This window comes from Cervus elaphus, chromosome 23 (genome assembly GCF_910594005.1).
Source record: "Cervus elaphus chromosome 23, mCerEla1.1, whole genome shotgun sequence".
Taxonomy (NCBI): Eukaryota; Metazoa; Chordata; class Mammalia; order Artiodactyla; family Cervidae; genus Cervus; species Cervus elaphus.
In genome coordinates, this window is record NC_057837.1 from 72,383,259 (window position 1) to 72,406,340 (window position 23,082).

Sequence of the window (23,082 nt, forward strand, 5' to 3'; positions counted from 1 at the left end):
GGTAACTCTACCGGCGGCTACTGTTACCATCCCCATTTTACAGATAAAGAAGCTGAGGCTCAGAAAGGAACTTGCTCCAAGTCGCACCACAAATGGTGGTGCTCAGATCCACCAGAGTGCTCTGCTTTCTCCAGGTGAGGCCCTGCAGAGGGCACCCCCCTGCCCGCCCCTGGCCCCTCACCTGCAGGACTTTGCCCTGGGGACTCTCAGGAAACAGCAGCACCTGATTATACAGTGGGTCCAGCGACTTGCGAGCGACTTTGGTCTTCTTCTTGGCGATGCAGACGCCGTTCTCCAGCAGGTAGGCCTTGATGTAGGCGGCTAAGGACAGAGGTCAGCAGGGTGAGCGGCAGCCTGGGCCTCCAATGGTGGGCAGAGGGTGCAGCAGAGGGACCCACTGCTGCGGATCGGGGTGCCCCCAGGGAGTCCAGGGACGAGGCAACAGGGGTGGGGTGCAGTCAGGGCTGGCTGGGGTCTACACTACCCTCTTGAGGGGTCCTGCCCGCCTGCCCCTTTGCCCACCCTTTCCCTCTCTCAGTCCCTGGCCTGCCCACCCTTCCTGGGCTTACACACTCACGGCTGACCCACTCACTCCAATGTTTGCCGAACACTCAAGGCATTCCATGCACCCTACCAGGTGCTAGGGTAGAATCACAAATGGGAGAACCACAAAAAAAAAAAAACCAAAGATGGTCTCTGAACCTCCAGCTCAGTGAAGTCAAGGAGGTGGACAAGGTCAATGGACAATTTCAACTGGGTCTCCAGAATAAATTCTAAACCGCCAGTGACACAGGAGTCACTAGCTTTAAGGGGAGGGAGACCCCCAGTTGGACACCATCTTCTCTCCTCTGGACCTAGCTACACCGCAGGACATCCTCCCAGACCTCCACCCCCGCCTGGCAGACGGGAGGGCAGCCCCCACACCTGGCAGTGTCTTGGAGCCTGGCTTGGCCGTCAGACCCCGAGCCTGGATGATGTCCACTTCCAGCTGACCGTTCCGCTCCTGCAAGCCGATCTCCACGTCCCCTGCAACAGGCCCCGAGAGCTGAGACTGGGAAGCGGCTTGGAAACTCCATCAAGGACTCAGCTCCTCCTCTCTGTTGAGGATGCAATTCCCTTCCCCTGCTCCCAGCCACAAACCAACCAGAACCAACCCCCACGCCGAGCGCCCGGGCTCTGCAGAGCGCCTGGCAGGTGCGACCTGGGCTCCAGGCCGAGTGCTCAGTGGATGTAACCCAGGCAGAGGAGAGACACGGGGCTTCTGGTGGGGACCCCCACCCCCTTTGGAACAGGTCTTGGGACACTCACCCATCGGCGTGGTGGCCAGGGTCTGGCGGCCCACAAACTGTGCCGGCCCCATGCTGCCCAGGAAGTCACTGAACTGGGCATCTGATGCCAGGCAAACTCCCCCATAGTTAAGGCTGCAAGAAAGAATGAGACAAAAACAGACGTTCCCGGGGGCCAACTGAGGACTCGGATGACTCAGGCAGTCAGCTCCAGAACCTCCCTAATTCCACAGCGATTCTGTCCACATCCATCTCCCAGTCTCAGGCAGGCCAGTGTCCTCTCGCTTCTTTCTTTCTACTTTAATGCCCCTAAAATCTCCGCTCTGACTCCAAAATTCTAGGGCTTAGTTTCTATGTCCTGTCTGACCTCTCCTTGCCAAGTCTCGGGTTCTTCTTCCATGAAATGGGTATGATGCCTCTCCAGGTAGGACTCTCAGGAGGTGATGCTTGTCCATGCCTGGCTCTATGGGTTAGGGCTGATACTCAGAGTGTGGTCCAGGGACCAGCAGCACTGCCCGGGAGCTAATTAGAAAGGAAATGGTGGTCCACTCCACTCCCCAGCTGGTGAATCAGAAACTGCCTTTTAACATGAGCCCCAGAGGACTTGTTTGCACTGGACAGTTAAAAAAAGTACACCAGTGGCTCAGCCTCAGAGGTCCACGCTTGTCCTTGCCGTGGGGCTGCCAGATATCTGCTCCCCTTCCTTTGGGAACCAGACTTTAAATCTCCTTTGGGGAGCCCCCTCCTCAAGACATTGATTCCCGTGGAGCAGAGCAGACCCAGCTTCAGAGGCCATTCCTTCCTTGGCCAGTGACTGGTTGAGAGTTGGGCGTCTCGCCCAAGCCCACAAGAATCGGCCCAGGAAGCTTTCTTTGAACTGTAGGAAGTGAGAGACTCTATTTTCTCACGAGATCTGCACCTGAGACAGAAGCCTGGAGCCTCTCGCTGCTCTTGTTGCCATCGGCAGCCCATGAAGGAGGCCATCACACAGGCAGCACTGCATAAGCTCCTGGATCAAACTCTACCTGAAGCAAGAGATACTTCTTTTTCTTTCTGGTTATGTAAGTCAACATAACATTATTATATTATTTTGCTGAAGCCAATTTTAGCGTTTTCCTTCCCATCTCTGAAATGGGAACAATAACACTCCCGTCTCCTACATCTGATAAGTACTTAACGAGTTGTTGTTGTTCAGTCACTCAGTCACATCCGACTCTGCAACCCCATGGACTGCAGCACGCCAGGCTTCCCTGTCCTTCACCATCTCCCGCAGCTTGCTCAAACTCATGTCCATTGAGTCAGTGACACCATCCACCCATCTCATCCTCTGTCATCCTCTACTCCTCCCGCCTTCAATCTTTCCCAGCATCAGGGGCTTTTCCAATGAGTCAGCTGTCTGCATCAGGTGGGCAAAGTACTGGAGCTTCAGCTTCAGCATCAGTCTTTCTAGTGAATATTCAGGGTTGATTTCCTTTAGGATTGACTGGTTTGATCTCCCTGCTGTCGAAGGGACTCTCAAGAGTCTTCTCCAACACCACAGCTTGAAAGCATCAACTCTTTAGCACTCAGCCTTCTTTATGGTCCAACTCTCACATCCATACATGACTACTGGAAAAACTTAATGAGATCAGGCACTAAACACCAAGCTTGATGTACCTATTATCTTCAGAAGTAAAGCACTTGTAACCCATTTTCTCTTAGGAGCCTCGCCACAGCCAAAGGAGGTTGAGGTTTTTTTCATTTTTTGTTTTTTTTTAACCTTTATCAGTATTATGCATGTAAAGAGGCCAGTTCGGCCCAGTCTGAAGCCAGAATTCACAGGGCAAAGTCAGCACATGGGTACAACACCTTTAAGGCCAACCCCGGGTGACCTTCCACTTGGGCATGTTCCAAGCACCACAGTTAACTCTGAATAAGCACACTCTGTGCCAGGGTTCAAAGCAGCCTGTCCCAGGGTCTTTCAGGAGGAAGGGGCGACCACCTTGGGCTTCGACTGAGGGCACTGCATGCTTCGTTTCTTGCCCTAAGAGCAGTCCCCCACCCTGTCCCCAGCTTCCTTCCAGGGGAACCTGCTGGGCTGTCAGCCTTGAAGGAGCCAGAGGAGAACCCAAGGGGTATCTGGTTCCACCCCGAGGATGTTCCCTTCTGCTTCCGAACCACTCTGTCCACCTTTGCTCCAGTTCTCCAGAGAGAATGACTCATTTACGGTCTTCTATGGCTGTACCCAGCTCTTCACACCCTAGACATGCTCCCTGGTGTTTGAACCACAGCTGTCTGCCTTTATACCTCGCTGCTAAATCACAAATCCTCACAGTTGGCAAAAGATTCACTCTCCAGCTCTGCAAATAGCTCCAGGAAAAGTATCCTCTGACCCAATTTCACAGATTGGAAGACTGAGGCCTAGAGTGAGAAAGACAGCTGCCTGAGGGCTAGAAAATAGCAGTGCCTGCTGCTCTACCAGGCCACTGCCCAATTCACGGCACCCAAGAGTCTCTGCATCTTCACGTATAAAATTCCAAGCAAGCTGCAGGAACAAACAAGAGAAGACTCCATGCACAAAGAACTTACTATTCTGCTGGGCAAACAAATGTGCTGCCCCCAAAGAAACAACTAGAGGACGACTGTCTTCTTACGAGACCACCAGTCCCCTATCTGCTCACCTTGGGTTGTGAGCGCTCAGAGACCATCAGAAGAGAGGAATCACTGCAGACTGCAGTGGCCCAGAATGGACCAGGAGAGGAGAATTTGACCTGGGGGGCCGAAGGATACACAGGGCCCAGTAACAAGGCGAGAGGAAAGGAGGTCACTTCCCACACACTATCTGCTCTCTACACTGAGCAGAGTCATCAGCAGGGGGTCCTGAGGGCCTCAGGACGGTGACACCACAAGGGTGAGGGAGCCCAGTAAGGAGCAGGAGAAAGTACTTCTCTCCCAAGAGGGTGATGGAGACAAGGCAGGGGCAAGAGAGTCTAGTTCAGGACCTTGGAGAAGGTCAGTGTTGCAGGTTCATACAATGTCATAGAACACAGCAAAGGACAGAGTCTCAGGAAAAAAAAGAGGGAAACCAATTGTTGTGGGCCTTTGGATATTGAGGAGAAAAGGACTGTATTTAGCCACAGATGATTTATAATAGTGAAAACGGAAACTCTCTAAATATCTGAGAGCAGAGGAATCATAAACACTCATTGGATTATTTTAAAAAAAGAATAAAGGAGTTTGGCTAGGTGCAATGATCAGAACACCTGTGCTGAAGTTTGCATGAGCAAAAAATAAATGTTTGTATTAAGTCATTGTTATTAACTCATAGGTCATTGACTGAAGAGACTGGTTTGACTTAAACTAAGGCAGTACCTTGTCCCCTGATCAGAGCTGACAGATCCAGGGTCAGACAGCTGATCCAAATTCAGTGAAACAGAGAATCCTGAAGACCAACAGTCACAAGAACTGAGCCCTGTGAACGGCCTGCCCTCTTACAGAGCCCCAAGACTCTCACAGTGGATGACCTGGCCTTTCCTCCACACTGGTTTCTTTTCCAGCTCAGCCTCCTGAAGGTCAGGAGTCCATTCTGTGAGAAGGGTCTGGGCTCCTGAAGCCCAAGAAACGGCAGTGCCTCATGGGTTCTAAGGCACCGAAGGGGCCCACCTCCCAGGCAGAGCAAGGCCTTCTAGAGCCTCAAATTGGAAGTTTCCTCCAACATCGTCACTGTCTGCTCCTCAGTGTCTGGTGGGATTGTGAGCAGACAATAGGGAACTGGCAGGCCTGGTAATTAGCGGTAATTGTTTATAATATCTGGGCGGCTGCCTGATTTCCCATCCCAGGGTGCCTCGCTGGCTGCCAAGGAACCAGGCTGACGCCCCAGAAACCCTGAACGGGTTATCCCCTCCTCCACAGGGCTAGAGGGAGGAAGAATCAAGTGGTGGCAGGTCTCTGCTGGCCAGAGGACCAACTGCATCAGAGACCCCGCTCCAACTCGGGGGTCTTCCTGGGAGAAGGACAGAAGGCAGAAGATACAAAGTCAGGGCTGCTCTAACTCCTCGCTGGTCAAGTGCTTGCTGTGTGACGTCTGGCCAGCTGCTGGTGTCTCTGCCCTTGAATCTTATCTGCAGATGTGCCCACACCGACCGTGGGACTGGGTACAGCCCTTCCTTCCTTTGCTGGCTGCCTGCACTATACCAGTTTTCAATGATTTGAAAATCTCTACTCAGAGGCTCCATTTCCAATGGGAAAGAGCATGCTGAATTACTATTAAGTGCCACATACTTGCTACTACTGAGACCAGGCCTTCCAGAGTAGGAACTCAATACATGTTTTTTTATTTTTTTTTTTAATTTTTGGCTCTTCTGGGTCTTCCTTGCTTTTACTGCCAAACCCTTGTGTGCTAAGTCGCTTCAGTCATGTCTGACTCTTTGTGACCTCATGGACTGTAGTCCACCAGGCTCCTCTGTCCGCGGGATTCCCCAATTAGGAACACTGGAATGAGTTGCCATGCCCTGCTCCAGGGGATCTTCCTGACCCAGGGATTGAACCCACATCTCCTGGGCTGGCCCGGAAGTGGGAAAGCCTACTGGTTGAGACTGAACTTTGGTATCATATAGACCTTGGATTCCAATGCTGTGCAACCTGGGCTAAGTTTGGTAACCTCTCTGAGCTTCATGTATAAAATCACCCAGCTAAGTTGTTGGAGAGAGTCAATAGGATACTGCAGGCAAGGTGCTTAGCAAATGTACACAGCATTGGCTGGATGAATAAAGGACTGGGAAGCTGTGACCAGCGGGTCTCTGCTGCCTGGCCTGGGAGAGCCTCTTCTCCTTCTCTGTGGTGTTTTCATGGTACTTTTGATTTCAAATCTAGTAGGAAGTGCAGTACCTGGGTGCCTGAGAAGAAGCACAGGTCATCTGGGGGTAGGGTGGGGGGGCGCGGCTACAGCAGCTGATTCTTCCAAGGGATGCATGTCACGCGGGCAGAGGTAGAGACCCGAAACGGGATTAAATCTCGTGTTCTGCTGGCCTTTTATTTTGTGTTAATGGTGAAATGAGATTTCCTGCCTCTCAAATCCTGTTAGTTTGGTTTGTGGGGCTGAAACCTATTGTCTTTTATTATTAACCTTTGAGCCGGGTTTGGCCCCTGGATTTTCGTGTTTTCCACGGTTAAAGAAATAATTGGGTTATTTGGGGGTTTGACGTCCACTCTGTTTTCCAGATGGATCGCCTGTCTCAACTCATCGGAAATTACAAGGTGGCCCAGCCCTCGTGATGAGCATGGGTTATGTGGTCCTGAAAGGTTCATGGGTTCTCTGTTCATCCATTCACTGCCTACCCCTACCTTTCCATCATCTATCCGTCCCCCCTCCCACAGCCTGGCAGAGGGTGCAATACAGCCAGTTCTGCTGTAACATTAAATAGACATTCCTAAACACTACAGTGCAGGGCAAAGTCCTGCAGTCAAAATCACAGAGAGTATGGGGAAAATATGGTTAGGGGCACAACACCCCAAAAGTTTATCAACAATAAAAGAGATAATAAAAATAGTAGCACAGTCTTACACCTGTAAAATGGTTAAGAAATGCATAGATTGGGGTACAAGGGATACCTTTGCTGAAACTATCACAACACTGTTAATCGGCTATGTTGTTGTTCAGTCACGTCTGACTCTTTGCGACCCCATGGACTGCAGCACGCCAGGCTCCTCTGTCCTCCACTATCCCCTGGCGTTTACTCAGATTCATGTCCATTGAGTCGGTGATGCTATCTAACCATCCAATATAAAAAAAGAAGTCTTTTAAAAGTGAAATAAATGCGTAGATACTGCAATAAATATGGTGCTCTACCTTGAAGACAGTTTGACATTTGCTTGTGGAAATGAGTGTCAGCAGGTCTGCAGTGTGAGTTACTGCGAAGTGGTGATAGAGGGCTCTCCAAACAGACGGGTGGGAACTTGTAACACCCGGTGTAGGGCGTGGGGGGCTGAGGGAGCGGGCAGATGCGAGGGCTGTGTTTCGTGCAGTCCCCTACGGGTGTAGTTTCCTGAGTTCCCCTTTTGTTTCTCATGGATGAAATTACACCTGAGCAAAGGCAAAATTTATATTGTGCTCCAATTATTCCAGAATACTTGAATCATGCTGGAACAGATTTGCGTTTTCAAAACAAGCACTGTAGCAGAACTGACCGTGTGCCAGGATATACAGCATCAGCCAACCCTGACTCCAGCTTCTCAAGCTTTCAGGACATTCCCAAACCTGCCTCCTGCTCCCACCCGCCCTGGGCCACGAGAATATAGCTCCTGGGCATGAAGCCAAGGATTTGATTTATTTTTTATTGATCAAAAGCTTGCCATGGGCCAAGTGCTGACAGTACTAAGTTATCAATATTAACTCATTTAACAACTCTGTGCAAGCTAGGTACTTACTGTATGAATACCCATTTTCCAGAAGGGGAAACCAAGCCACAGAAATGTTAAGTAACCTGACCAAGATCACACGGCTGGTAAGTGGCTGATCTGGGATCTGAACCTGGGAGTTTGGTTCTGGAGTCTCAACCTGCTACACTGTCTCCATGTCCCGGGGGACCTCAGGCTTCCCCAGGACAGAGCACGGGAATCTGCAGTCTTGGCCCTGGGGTCAGGCAGGCCTGGATATGAGCCCCGATTCCCCCCACTCACTGGTCAAACAGACACAGCCTTTGCTGCTTAGACCCTGGGTCTGCTTTTCAGAGAAGCAGGAGTGAACAGTGGTAGCACACCCTTGGTGCGATTGTAAGGATTACGTGAGATAAACGCCTTAGAACCGATTCCGGTGTGGTCAAGTACTCAACCAATACCAGTGCTTATAAAACAGAAGCAAACAAATCCCCATCTCCTAGCCGCTGGCCACATCCGGTGCCGGTTTGTCCTTTGGGCATGATGTCTGCAAAACAACAGAAGGGGTGAAGGGGAAGGAGGTTCTGACCAACCACCTGAACTCCCGGGCCTTCGGTGATGAGGCAGACAGCCTTGACCAGAAGCCTCCCTGAGGCCGGTTGCAGCGGCCCTGCCGTCAGCTCACACTCTGCTCTCCAGGGCTGTGGGCACCGTGACCCGGACACCCAGGGAGCCGTGTGCCGATGACCCAAACGCCACAGGACCACAAGGGGTAGAGGAAAGGAGGAGGGCCTCCGGCAGCCAGTGTGGAGAGCTGTGGGTTTACAGGGCAGATGTACGATGCAGGAGGCTGCGGAGGGGCGGGAAAGAGAGGCATGTGTGTGCGTGTGCGTGTGAGTGCATGCGTGCATGCATATGTGGGTACACATCACTCATCCAGATTTGCAGCACCCACTGCGGGCCAGGCCCCGGACTGAACAGGCACCAGACTCAAGTGCCTGGACAGACAGACACGTGTAACAAGTACAGCAGAACTGCTGGGCACTGTGGTGGGGGAAGACCCGGCTGTGGAAGCTGCGGATGGAGGTAGAGGAGTGGCGGATTTCCCCTGCCCACTCCCAGGACGGACACTATCAATCAACCCCAACGCTCCCACCAAGCCTGGACTGGACTTCAGAACCCTTCTCAACACAGCACTTCAGGGAGCCATGATCAATTAGCTGGAGGTGGCACATGGGATAAAATTCATGTTCTTAGCTGAGATCTGGAAGAGGAATGAGTCAGGGGGCTAAGAGGGAGGAGGGGTAGGAAAGAGAGTGTCAGGGGGAGGGAGCAATGTATGCAAAGACCAGGAGGTGAGACGGAGGGCAGGGCAAGAGGTTCAGTGATGGAACTGGGGCACACAGCTTGAGGGGGGGGGAGGGGGAATCTGGCAGAATCCAGAGAAAATAAGTGCTGAGTGACAGACCACCCAGTTCGGACCACAAAGGAGACTTGCAGGTATCCAGACAAGAGTGATGATTGGCCTCATGGCTGGGGGAAAGGGGGGATGGATGGAGTCAAGGACAATTAGGAGTGAAATGGGAGAGCCCAGTCAAGAGTTGGATACGGAGTGACAGAGAGCGAGAGGCGTCTGGGAGAGCCTTCTGGTTTGGGCACCTGGAAGACAATGGTGCTGTGCATTCAGAAAAGGTACTAGATTCTGCTGTCATCCCCCATATCCTCTGACCCCCACCATGTCAGTGCTCACAGACTTCTAACTGTTGGCACCTGCATCCCTCTAGCTATGTTTCTCTGGCCCACAAGGAATTTCTCTGGTCTCCGGAGCCCTCATTTCCAGAGGAAGGGCAGGAGACTTAACCGTGAGCAGTTGTCAACCAGTAACCAGTAAAAGTGGAAGTATAAATACCCCAGCTCCCTGGCCTCCCAGGGAGTGACTCTCAGGCACCTGTGTCAGGCTGGTTCTGAGACCCCATCAAGGTTAAGCTCTGGATACACACAGTGGCAGCTGGCTTCTCAACACACGTTACTGGATGCCTCCCTTGCCCTGTCTCTCTTATGGGTTCCTCCACCATGTTTTCCAGAACCACCTTCCAAGTGAAATGCTTGCACTCAAATCCATGTCTTGCGTCTGGTTTTGGGAAATCCAAACTGAAGCAGATGGTCACCAAGGAGTATCTCAGGATGGATGAAGGGTCTGGGGAGGTACCGTTCTCCTGGCCCTTCCTCAGGAGTATTGAGTCCTTGCCCTTTATCTGGGGAGATGCTCAGAGAGGTGGGGAGTGGGAGCTTGGCTGGTTGCCCAACTCATAGCTGTTCCCTTCCATCCTTAACATGCAGAACCAACTTTTCCATCAGGCAGAAAGGGGCACTGGAAAGGAAAACCATTCCCCAGTCCCCAAGGATAAACCATGACTGGTCCACCATGCTGAAGTCTGCAGAGGGTAAAAGATGGAGAGACCACTGAGCCACCAAACCATGCTGGAAGCATCCACCTCTGGAAATCCTGATAGACACAGCCATTAAATGAGGGAGGGAGTCGAGTAGAATGGCTAAGGGCAGACTCCAAATGCTAGATTTGAATCCCCAAAATTGATGTCACTCACTGGCTGTATGAAACTGTTAGTTGCTCAGTCATGTCTGACTCTTTGCAACCCCACAGACTGTAGCCCACCAGGCTCCTCCATCCATGGAATTCTTCAGGCAAGAATACTAGAGTGGGCTGCCATGCCCTCCTCCAGGGGATCTTTCTAACCCTGGGATCGAACCTGGGTCTCCTGCATTGCAGGCAGATTCTTTCCCGTCTGAGCCACCAGGGAAGCCACTCTGGCTATGTGACCTTGAGCAATTTAATTAACCTCTCTTGGCTTTCATTTCCTCATTTGTAACATGAGGATACTAACAGTTCCAGGGTTATCAGGTTACTGGGAGAATTAAATGAGTCAATAAATGTAAAAACAGTTAGCACAGTGTCTGCCCATAGCAAGTGCTCCTATAAAGTGTTCGCTCTAGAACATTATTACCCTTAAGCCAGAGCTTCTCAACCTTAACCCATGAAACACCTGGGGATCTTGTTAGAAGCCTGAGATGATGCATTTCTTTTTTTTTTTGGATGTGCCACACAGTAGGCGGGATCTTAGGATCTTAGTTCCTGCACCAGGAATGGAACCCCGCCCCCCTGCAGTGGAACTGTGGAGTCTTAACCACTCTACCGCCAGGGAAGTACCAAGAGATGCTATACTTCCAACAAGGTCCCAGGGGATGGTGCTGCTGCTGGGCTAAGAATCACACTTTGAGCAGCAAGGGCTCAACCCACTGTAACTGGTACTGTGTAAGCTGTAGCCCAAGGATCATCACTGGCAGAATGGCCCACTACAATGTGCACCCCTTCCCCAGCCCTGAGTCCTAGTGAGGACACAGCATTTCCAAAGTTCTCTGCGCCTGTCCTTTGCAGCTCTCACTACACTACTAGTTGAGTGGTCGGTGGAAGGCAGGGTCTCCGAGGTGCTCAGTCCGACTGTCCAGCATACTGTAGGTGCTGAATGAAAACCCACATGGTAGCATCCCTGGGCCCACTTGCAGGAATACGCACGCCCCGAAGCGCCAGGGGCTGCAGGCTGGTGGGGGCTGCACAAAGGCACTGGCTCTCTGTAAGCCTCAGCTGGGCTGGCAGAAGCCCAGGGGGAGGACGGTCACACCCCCTCCTGTTTCACAGCCTGGCATCTGGGTCCTGCTAGTGCCCAAAATATCTCCAAAACAAAGAGGAGGCCAACTACCGCTCAGTGTCCCCACCTGTCCCCCCGTCCCTTCGACCTCCCTTCCTCAGCCAGGTGCGTGTTGGGGGTGGGTAGCAGCAGCTGGCTGGGCTCCACCAAGACCTAGTCCCTCTCAGGAGGGCAAGACTCTCCCCTCTGCGGGACAAAGGACCCTCAAATCCACCTGATCCTTCCTCAACTGTCTCAAGACACCCACCACAAACCTTTTAACAATCATAATAATCATCACAGGAGACTTCCCTGGTGGTCCAGTGGCTAAGACTCTGTGCTCCCAAAGCAGGGGGCGCAGGTTCTACCCTTGGTCAGGGGACTAGAACCCACATGCCACAACTAAAGATCCTGCATGCCTCGACAAGGACTTGGCACAGCCAAGTAAAGAAAGAAATTTTTTAAAAATCATAATCATTACCGCCAACATTTATTCCATGCTTACCTTGTGCTAAGCACATTCTAGACACAATTATAACAAGGAGCAAAATGCCCAAATAACAGTGGCTGAATTGACAAACAACGGTAATACCTATAATAACAAAAATGCTTGCAATGTGCCAGCCACTGTTCTAAGTGCTTTGACATATGTTAGTTCATTGAATCCCCACAACAGCTCTATTAATGGTCTGTACTATTCTGGACCTCTTTCTATAGATGAAGAAACTGGGCTCAGAGAGGTAAAGTAACTTCCCCCAAAGTCACACAGCTCTGAAGAAGCAGAAATGAGGCCCAATCAGTACGGTCTGACTCCAGAGTCCTGACTTTAAACATGTTTGTAATATAATCTGACTCTGTGGGCCCTTAAAGCAGGTGACAGCAAACGACAAGAGCCACGTCCCAAGCATCTGTCACGTGCAGGCATCATTTTCTTTCTTCCTCACGACGCCCTCCTATGCTGCTCCCCGTGGACAAGTCCTGTGGCCTCTCTGAGCCTTCAGCTCCTCTTCTGGAAAACTGGAATGTAGGTTTGACCCCCTGCTGCTGTTCCCTGCACCATGATACCACCTCCTCAACCTGGTCCTCTGACCTGCCCATGAGGCTAACAGACGAGACGTGTCTCAGCCTCCTTAAAGCTTAAAGAGGACTAGGGACATGCCCAAGGCCACTGGGGGTCAGTGGCCAGGCCGGGACCAGGACCCAAATCTCCCAATCCCCTGAAACTCAGCAGGGACCCACTGCTACCCTGACGCCTAGACTGCCTCCCTCCAAGTTTCGCTGTCTTGCCGAGTTTCTCAGGTTAAAGCAAACATTTGTTCCCTTCATCCTCCTCTTCTCCCTCTGCCTTCCGCATGTCCTCCTCCTCTTCTCGCCCTCCGGAAAGTCTCCCTAGGAGGTGGGCGGACCAGCAGCATCTGCCAAGGCAAGGCCATTCAGAGAGACCGGAGATGCCCAGTTTAGGAGGGGCTGGGGGCGGGAAGGCTTTCAGGCGGCAGAGCCCCCAGCTGCAAGGCAGGGCAGAAACTGGAGGGTGTCTGCCTGTGGACGAGCCACTCAGCCAGAACCATCCAGTGGAACTTTCTGCGCTGATGGAAATGTCCAACGCCTGCACAGTCCAATACGGTGGATGCTGAACACAGGCTGCCACTGAGCACTTGAAATACGGCGAGAGCGACAGAGGAACAGAATATTTCATCTTCATTCACTTACACTTAAATAGTCACATGTGCCTGGGGTCTACCATACTGGACAGCAGGGAGCTTAACTTTTCCACGCCCCAGTCTTCTCGTGTGCTTGAGAAGGGTCATGATACCCCTGTCGTCCCTGGCTGAGGATGGCTGAGATAATGAAGCAATGGGGTGCCATGATACAAGCCCCACTAAGAGTCTGGATGCCTGGGTTCCAGACCTATGAACGTGCTGTGTGATCCCGGCCAAGCCCCTCAACCTCACTGAGTGCCCTGGTCTGTACAATGAAGAAGTCACTGTGGACCACAGTTTCTTTGGCAGGGGGGTTTAGGGGAATCTGGGACCCCCCTACAGTTAAAATGAAATGTGTCTGTGTGACCATGCATGTGAGAATGAGTGTGTGTGGTGTGCGTGTGTTAGGGTGCACATCTGCGTATTTATCAGGGGAAAGCAGGCTCCAAGCTTTCCCCAAATTCTCAAAGTGAAAGTGCAATGTCAGTCGCTTCAGTTGTGTCCGACTCTTTGCGACCCCATGGACTGCAGCCCACCAGGCGCCTCTGTCCATCGGATTTTCCAGGCAAGAATACTAGAGTGGGTAGCCACTGCCTTCTCCAGGGGATCTTCCCCACCCAGGGATTCAACCCGGGTCTCCCGCATTGCAGGCAGATTCTTTACAGCCTGAGCCACCAGGGAAGCCCGACAGTGAGAGCCCCAGTCGAAACTGATCTTGTCCCAGGGAGTCTTTTAAAATTGGAACTCCCAAGCTCTGCCCTTATGGAGTCTGAGTCAGTGGCTTGGATTCAGGGTCCCAAGATCGGTATTTGTAACAAGTTCCTGGCAATTCTGATGTACAGCCGGGGGAGAGAAACAGGCGAGGAGCCAGCTGGACCTCATGTGCTATGACTTGATGTGTGTGAAACTCCTTATCAGGCAGTAGTACATATTTTTAAAAACCAATTGGGATTTAAGGCAACTAAGAGAGTTAAAGAGGAAATAACCCCCATCCCAACAAAACCCCTCTCAATCCCCTTTCTTCATTAACCTCTGCTGTGGCAGCCACTGTGCCAGGCGTTTTATAAATATGAACCCATTTAACCCTCCTACCACCCCCTATGAGGTTGGTACTACTGTCTCCATGATATAGATGAGAAAACCGAGGCACAGAGAGGTGACTTGCCCAGGATCACACCGTCAGTGAGCAGTGGAGCTAGGGTTGAGACCCAGATAGTTGGGTACCAGATCCATGCCCCACTCACGCCTCCTCGGAGAATCGTTGGCTTTCATCACCTCCCTTCCGAGGCTGAGGATGACCCAGGAGCCCAGAGTGAGCACCCCTCCTGGCCTGAGGCTGACCCAGGGCTCCTAGAGGGCACTGCTCCGTCCCTCCCGCCCACCCCCACACCCGAGACGACCGTGGGCCCCACACTCACTTGCCCTCGGAGCCGTAGCTGTTCATGCTGTCCTCGATGGACTCGTGGCTGGCCTGGCGCAGGGTCCGGCTGGGCATCTCCACAGCCAGGCCAGTCTCCGTGCTCCTCTGGATGGCCCCCTTCAACCTCCGGCTGTCCCCTTCCGGGCAGAGTGGTCCAGAGAGACGGGGAGAGATACACGGGGTGGGAGAGAACAGAGAGACCAGTCCTCTGGTTAGTCTTTCAGAGGCTGGTGGCTGCCCAGCGTGGGTTTTCACGCCCCACCTGGTTCATCAACCTCCTCCAACCACCAGCCTCACCTGCACGCACCCTCCCAGGGGTAGCTTGCCCAAATACTCACCCATCAAACAGCATCACATGAGTTCTATTAACTGGCAGATTCATTTACATGTACTTTTTTAAAAAAAATTGAAGCATAGTTGATTTACAACATTGTATTAGTTTTAGGTATACAGCAACGTGATTCAGGTTTTTTTTTCTTTTTAAATTAAATTCCATTATAGGTTATTACAAGATATCAAATATAATTCCCTGTGAAGAAGTGAAGTGAAGTGAAAGTCGCTCAGTCGTGTCTGACTCTTCGCAACCCCATGGACTGCAGCCTGCCATGCTCCTCTGTCCATGGAATTATCCAGGCAATTCCACTGGAGTGGGTAGCTATTCCCTTCTCCAGGGGATCTTCCCGATCCAGAAATCGAACCCAGGTCTCCTGCATGGTAGGCGGATTCTTTACCAGCTGAACTACCAGGAAGTCCTATAATTAATTCCCTCTGTTGTACAGTACATCTTTGTTGCTTATCTATTTCATGTACAGTAGCTTGAATCTGTTAATCCCATACTCCCAATCTCTCCCTCTCTCCCCTTTGGTAATCACAAGTTTCTTTTCTATGTTTATGAATCTGTTTCTGCTTTGTATATAGATTCATTTGTATTATTTCTAGATTCCACATATAGGGTTTATCATATAGTATTTGTCTTTCTCTGTCTGACTTACTTCACTAAGTATAATATTCTCTAGGTTCATCCAACATGTACTGTTTCTTGAATTCATTTCTGCCCTGCAATCTTCTCCAAATTATTTCCCTCTTCCTTTTCAGCTACTATTTATCGAGCACCTACGATGTATCATATTCTCTGTCAAGCGCTTTTCGTGGATTTAAACCAGGGTTTCTCTACCTCAGCACAGTTGGCAAGGGGACACATTATTGTTTAGCGGTCAGGCTGTCCTGTGCACTGTGGGAGGTCTAACCCGTCTCCCTGGCCTCTGCCCATAAATGCTAGTCCTCCTTCCAGGTCAGTCGTGGCAGCCAAAAATGTCTCCAGACATGGCCAAACATCCCCTGGAGTGGGAACAAAAATCACCCTTGGTTGAGGATCACCCAATTAGATGACTGGCTCAAACCACACCGCCCCAGGTTTAAGTCCTGGGTCTCCTTCTCACTGACAGTGAGACTCTGGGCAAATTATTAACCTCCTTGTGCCTTCATTTCCTCCACTGTAAAATGGGAGAACAACGTGGTCCTCTGCCCTTCTTTTCAATTTTTTGGCTACACCATATGGCATGTAGGATCCTAGTTCCCTGACCAGGGATTGAACCCATGTCCCCTGCAGGGGAAGTATGAAATCCTAACCACTGGCCAGCCAAGGAAGTCCGATCCTCTGCCCTTCTATTCACTGCCTCTCACCATCCTCTCCCCATCCGGCAGCTCTCACTTTCGCTTCCACTGTGAGCAAACATCATCCTATCCAAGCTGTCCTTGATCCTCTCCTGGCCCGGCCTCTCTCTGCCCCGTGCCCTGCCGTGGTTTTCTTCCTGATGCTCACCACCTCTGATGTGTTCTACACCATCGGTTTACTGACTAGCTTCCTCCATACAGAAGGTAAACCCCGTGAGGACAGCGAATTTCACTGTGTCGAATGTTGAAGCCCCAGGGCCAAGAACGGAGTCTAGCTATTGGAAAGTGAAAGTGAAAGTCGCTTGTGTCCTACTCTTTGCGACTCCACAGATTATACAGTCCACAGAATTCTCCAGGCCAGAATACTGGAGTAGGTAGCCTTTCTCTTCTCCAGGGGAATCTTCCCAACCCAGGCAGCGAACCCAGGTCTCCTGCACTGTGCCCTGCAGACAGATTCTTTACCAGCTGAGCCACCAGGTAAGCCCAAGAAAACTGGAGTGGGTAGCCTATCCCTTCTCCAGTGGATCTTCCCAACCCAGGAATCAAACCAAGGTCTCCAACATTGCAGGCAGATTCTTTACCAACTGAGCTAGGAGGGAAGCGCCTAGCCTTTGAAGTGCTCAAGTAGCAACTGCTGGATGAACGGGTATCCGCCCTGAGAGTGGGGCTAATCCTCAGTCACCCAGGAAGCAGTTGCTCCTGCTTCCTCCATATTTAGCACCGAGGACATGGGGTTAAGGGGCTGGTCCATGCCCTAGGCCCAGAAGGTGGAAGTGGAGGCATGGGGGTGAGGATTTGACCCCAAAGGGGTCTCTTTGCTCTGTGCTCCACAGCCTGGTGATCAGGGCAAGCTTTACGTCCCCCACCACCCTGGAGGGTGTGGCTTCTAGGGGTGGAGGTGGACCTTTAGTGGGGTCTTCCCTGCCTCCCCAGAGTCTGGGATGAGCTGATAGACCTCAGGGCCTTCAGCAGTGCTCGCAAATGGACCCACCCAAACCCCATCATCCTGCTGAGTAAGAGGATGGGGAGCTGGGTCTGTGTGAGGAGAGAGGGCGAGGCCGGGGCACCTCCTGCTGGACTTCTCCCTGTCTTCCTCCTCCCAACTCAGCGATGGTGCCCCCTTCCTCCCTGACCTGCAGGCAGACAGACATGTGCGTAAACACACAGAGATATAGATGCTTTGTGTGTGCTTCTCAGAGGGTGTACCCACATGTTTCTCTCCTACACACATCTGCGTAATTCAGGCACACAGATGCCCACGTACTCAGAAAATCACACACACACACGTGGAGGAATATACCTGCAAAGATGCAGTTTGTTAACCGACGTCTAAGTGTCCACATTTGTGTATTGCCATGGGTCTCGGCCCTGGAGGAGAGCATGGCAATTCACCCCAGCTTTCTCACCTGGAGAACCCCACGCACTGAGGAGCCTGGGGAACTGCAGCCTATAAGGTCGTGCAGAGTCGGACACAACTGAAGTGACTTAGCACGCACGCACCCCTGGGTCTCTGCACCCCTGCCATTCTGCTTCTGAGGCTCAATGGGCAGGTGTCTGGGCATGTGCCCGGCACACACAGACGCATCACCGCAAGAAGTGTACACCAACCCACTCCAGAAAGCCCACCGGGAAACTGACACAGCGTGCGTGCGTGTGTGTCTGTGTGTCCGCGTGTGTCACTCTGCTGTTTCTTGTCCTTATGGGGGAAGGCGTGTCTCCCTCTGTCTGTTTCCTGTCATACCACCCCTTGCTCTTTCCCTCATTTGTATCTGAAGTCCCTCTCCCAATAGTTCTCTGTTTCTCTGTGTACAGCAGGGTCAGGGGCACAGAAAGATTCAGAAACACACACGTGTTCACACAGACTCACAGGCACAGAGGAACATCCCTCCACTCACACACACACACGCATGCACAGTCATGTCCAAGGACAACACCCTCCCTACACCGGGGATACACACCTACACACAAATCTCATCTCTGGGTCCCCTTGGGGAACCTTGACCTAAAACACGTAGCTAAGCTGTTATCCTAAGGAAGTTAAGGTTCAAACATCATTGCACAGGTGGGTTCCAGCACCACAATGGAAACACCATTCCCTCCAAGAAAACCGGTGATGAAAAGAGCAGATGCACAAAGATGAAGGCGTGAAGTTCCGAGGGGATGGTTAACGGGGTCAGATGAGAGGTTCTGTCGTCCATGGTTATCAGAAGGCTCCACTGAAGAGACCCCGGGTTTGAGTCCTGTACCCTTCAGGTTTCAGCTGTGAGGCTGCCCTCAAGCTGGCCACAGTGATGCATGAGTAAATGGAGTGTGGATGACCTACTTTTGGCGACCCACTCCTGCCTGCTGTACCCTGCGGGTTTGAAGTCCCTCCTCTCCCAACCTGTGTGGAGTGAATGTGTGTGTGTTTGTGTGTGTGTAGCTGGGGGTGGGGGAAGGCAGCAGGCAGAGGGTGTGTGTGGACGGCCAGAGTCCCATCAAACCCCAGCAGCAACTTTTCGGGTACCAACACGACTACGTGCTAAACACACACCTGATGAGGACGGAAGAGGGAACAAGAAAGAAGGGGTTCCTGCCTCCCTGGAACTCACAGTTCAGAGGTGGAGGTGGACATTCAACACAGGATCACATTGATTAATCGCAAGTATGTAAAGGGTTTCGCGGAGCAAGAAAAAGATGCAATGACAGCACTCACCAGGGAGGCTAATAGGAGGGAGACTAATGCAGGCAACTGATTACTTCATCGTTCGAATGACAGTCACTTCAGACCCGTCCCTTGGCCTCCGTGACGGTGGATTCTAGTAGACCCCTCCTGTGCCTCAGCATTGCCAGCACCCTATACATGAGACCCTGGCTACCCAGTCCTTAGGTTTTCGTTCTCTTTAGAGGCTCTCCCTGGCTGATTTCATTCCCCTCCCCCATGAGCACCACCCTAAGCAAAGGAATCCTACGCCTCAATCTGCGGCCCTTAACTCTATCAAGAGCAATACTTTGGGGCTTCTGTGGTGGCTCAGTGGTAAAGAATCCGGCTGCCAGTGCAGGAGACCTGGGTTCGATGCCTGGTCTGGGAAGACCCCACAAGCAACCACAACTACTAAGCCTGTGCTCTAGGGCTCAGGAGCTATAACTACTGAAACCCACACGCCCCAGAGCCCATACTCTGCAACAAGAGAAGCCACCGTGGGACTTCTCTGGCGGTCCAGTGATTAAGACTCCAGGCTTCCAATGCAGGGGGGCACAGGTTCGATCCCTGGTGCAGAACTAAGATCCCACAAACTGCGTCACATGTCCCCCAAAAAAAGAAAATGAGAAGCTCAGACACCACAACTAGAGAGTAGCCCCTGCTTACTGAAACTAGAGAAAAGCCCTTGCAGCAACAAAGACCCAACACGGCCATAAATAAATAAAATTATATATCAAAAGAGAGCAATTCTTCCAACTGCATTTTGGACATCACTACCTCGATGATAACTGGCTCCCTGAATGCAACTTGACCCACCCCACTCCCCGCAAACAATTCTTTTTGACTTCTGTTCCCAATTTTCCCAGCCACCCAGACTCAGAACCCCCAAGGACATCTCTGACCTTTCCCCCTTTCTCATTAGATGCCAGGTTGTATCAAATCTTTGCCCTTAATATCTCTTAGCTCTCTCCTTTTCTGTCCATTTTCGCTGCCAACCACCCTAATTACCCCAAGTCTAAATTATTTTAACAACCTCCTAACTAGTCTCCCTGCTTCCAACCCACCCACTCAGCAAGTCATTAACAGATTAACAATCTTAAAATACCACTTCAGACCAAGAAATTCCCTTCCTAGTAATTCATAAATTCACAAACAGACAAGTACACCAAGCTATGCAAGAAGAGACTTCCCCACAGTATCATTTACACCAATGAAATGCTGGAATTAAAGGTCTGTCAATGGGGATGGCTTGACTAAACGGCACATCCCCACAATAAAACACTGCAAATGTTAGAAAGAATCATCAAGACCTACATCTACAGTGACATAGAAAGACTGCCTCAGCATATTGTGGAGTTAAAAAAGCATGCTGCAGGACGGTATGTAAAACAGAAGACCATTTTTGTAAAGCTATAGATAGTGTATGTAGCTTTATCCTTCTCTTTATGCATAGACACAGAAAAACCTGGGAGGATGTGACCCAAACTGTTAATGGGGAATAACGATAGGAAGAAAGATCGTTAGAGGGTATGTGAGAAGATTGTTTTCCTGGTAACTTTTTAAAAATTCATTAATCTTTGGCTGCACTGGGTCTTCCTTGCTGCATTTTCTCTAATCGCCAAGAGCAATGGCTACTCTGGTTGCAAGGCACGGGTTTCTCAATGCGGAAGCTTGTCTTTAGAATACAGGCTCTAGGGCATTCGGGCTTTAGTAGGCTTGGCTGTTCCGTGGCACATGGAACCTCCCTAGACCGGAGACTGAACCGTGTCCCCTGCATTGGCAGGCAGATTCTTTTTTTGGCAGGCAGATTCTTAACCACTGAACCACCAGGGCAGTCCTTTTGTGACTTTTTCATCTAAGTATATGATACAGACAGAAATGTGAACAAACCTTTAGTGTACAGCTTGATGGGTTTTCGCAAAGTAAACACCTGTGTAACCAGCAGCCAGATGAAGAAACAGCGTTGCCAGGACCCCTGAGGTCCACAGTGCCCAGTCTTCTAGGCTATATTGCTCCATGAGGGCAGCCACTATCCTGTTCTCAAACATCGGATATTAGTTTTGTCTGTTTTTAAACTTTATACACAGAGCATGGTCTTTGGGGGGGGGGGGGCGGGGCTGGCTTCTTCTGCTCAACATTATATTGACTATATGAGATGCACCCGCATTGTTGCACGTACCTGTAGACTGTTTATCATCACTGCTATACAGTCTTTCACTCTATGAATATTCTGTAGCACAACCTACTTATCCATTGTACTGTTGATAGGCATTTCATTTTTTTCCCCCAGGCTGGGGCTATTAGAAATAATCCTGCTGTGATTACTTTAGTGCATGGCCTTTGCTGAATATTTGTACCTATGTATCTCAGAAATATACCTAAGGGTGGAACTGCTGGGTCATAGGGCAAGCATCTCTTCAGCTTGCCAAATGATTTTCCAAAGGAGCTGTACCAATTTACACTCCAATCAGCCCAGTGGGGATATTTTATTTCTCTTTTGTAGGCTGTGGTATCTTTTCAAGGTTTTATAGTTAAATGTATGAATTCTAAAATGGAAATGGAGGTAAAATATAAATTTATAAATAAATCATAACCTCATGCCATGATCCTATTTAAAACATTAGAATGGCTCCCCACTGCCCCTCAAATGAGGTACCCCCTTCACACCCAGGTATTCACAACTCTCCATTACCTGATTCCCCTCCATCTGTCCTGGTTTCCTGTCCATCTCTGCACTCCAGCCCAGCTGAGCACCTCTTTGCTCCAGGTACATCCTCAATAGCTTCCTCAGCCCCATTCTCTCTCCTTTACTTTCCTGCCATCCTCATTTTCCCTATCAAAATTCTAACCATACTCCAGAGTTAAGCTTTAAATAATAGTTTATCAGGAACTCACCAAACTCTTAGGGCTGTTAGGAGGATTAAGTATAATAAGGTAATGTAATAAAATAATGGCATTTAATCCTCTGGACATCCTAGGTGGGCTGTGGCACACAGTAAGTACTCAAGAAGATGACTATTATTAACATTAGTATCACCAAAAAACTATTAGTATCACCACTGTGCCAGATGCTATGCCTAGTGTTTTACATAGGCATCTTCTCATTTTAATTCTCATAATAAGTTGTGAGATAACTACTATCCCATTTTAGAGGGTAAGAAAATGAGGATAAATAAGATTAAGTAACCGTCCCAAGGACACACACAGCTACCAAGGGCAGAACTGGAATTCAAGCCCATGTCTTTCTGACTCATGTTTTTAATGAACCACTAAACTCACTATGCTCTATCACAGAATTCAAATGCCATCTCTTCCACAAAACCTTCTCTGCTCAAGCTCTCTGAGTCCCAGGGGGCACTTCATCTTCACTCTTATTGGGTATCTATTCCACTGCACCTTGAAATACAGTCCTTGGTCAACCTACTTGATATCCTGTCTACTGTGTAAGCTCATTCCGCCTTCATTTCCCTTCAGAACCATGGACAGCACCCAGCATTGCCCATCCCACTAACAGTGTGTTTAATTGAATTGCTTTTATTTTTAGAACATCCTCAAGAAATGTGTAAATCCTCCAGTAAAGAAAACAAGTAAGTCTCATTCAGTTGTCCATACTGAGTATGAATGTGTTACTGTACCTCCTCTCAAAAGCAAGTATCCATGAAGAAACAGGATAAATTATTAGTTGACATTATTTCTGGCACTTACTCTTTAGCAGACACTGTTTATATATATATATATACACATGGCATTTTACATGTGTTGTGCTTAGTCGCTCAGTCGTGTCCAACTCTTTGCGACCCCATGGACGGGAGCCTACCAGGCTCCTCTGTCCTCAGGGATTCTCCAGGCAAAAATATTGGAGTGGGCTGCCATGCCCTCCTCCAGGGGATCTTCCCAACCCAGGGATGGAATCCAGGTCTCCCGCATTGCAGGCAGATTCTTTACCAAATGAACCACCAGGGAAGCCCTTATGTATGTTAAATTAATATAAATTATAATATACAAATTGTGCATGTGTGTGTATGCCAGGCCACTTCATTCATGGCTGACTCTTTGTGACCCCATGGACCACAGACTGCCAGACTCCTCTGTTCATGGGAGTCTCCAGGCAAGAACACTGGAGTATGTTGCCATTTCCTTCTCCAGGGGATCTTCCCGACCCAGGGATCAAACCTCTATCTCTTATGTCTCCTACACTGGCAGGCAAGATCTTTATCACTAGCACCACCTGGAAAGCCCAATATACAAATTATAAATTTAT

The 23,082-nt window shown here is 50.3% G+C and overlaps 1 protein-coding gene across 1 annotated transcript in view; it reads right to left on the reverse strand.

Moving 5' to 3' along the window:
* The window catches only part of RIMS4 (regulating synaptic membrane exocytosis 4), a 70,020-nt gene that overhangs the window by 9,412 nt on the left and 37,526 nt on the right, over window positions 1-23,082 (reverse strand). Inside the window, exons 2-5 of the mRNA XM_043884898.1 lie at window positions 14,463-14,601; window positions 1,309-1,421; window positions 925-1,026; window positions 182-321 (exon numbers count right to left, since the gene is read on the reverse strand). Coding sequence (XP_043740833.1) covers window positions 182-321; window positions 925-1,026; window positions 1,309-1,421; window positions 14,463-14,601 — 494 coding nt within the window. The remainder of the gene's footprint in view (window positions 1-181; window positions 322-924; window positions 1,027-1,308; window positions 1,422-14,462; window positions 14,602-23,082) is intronic.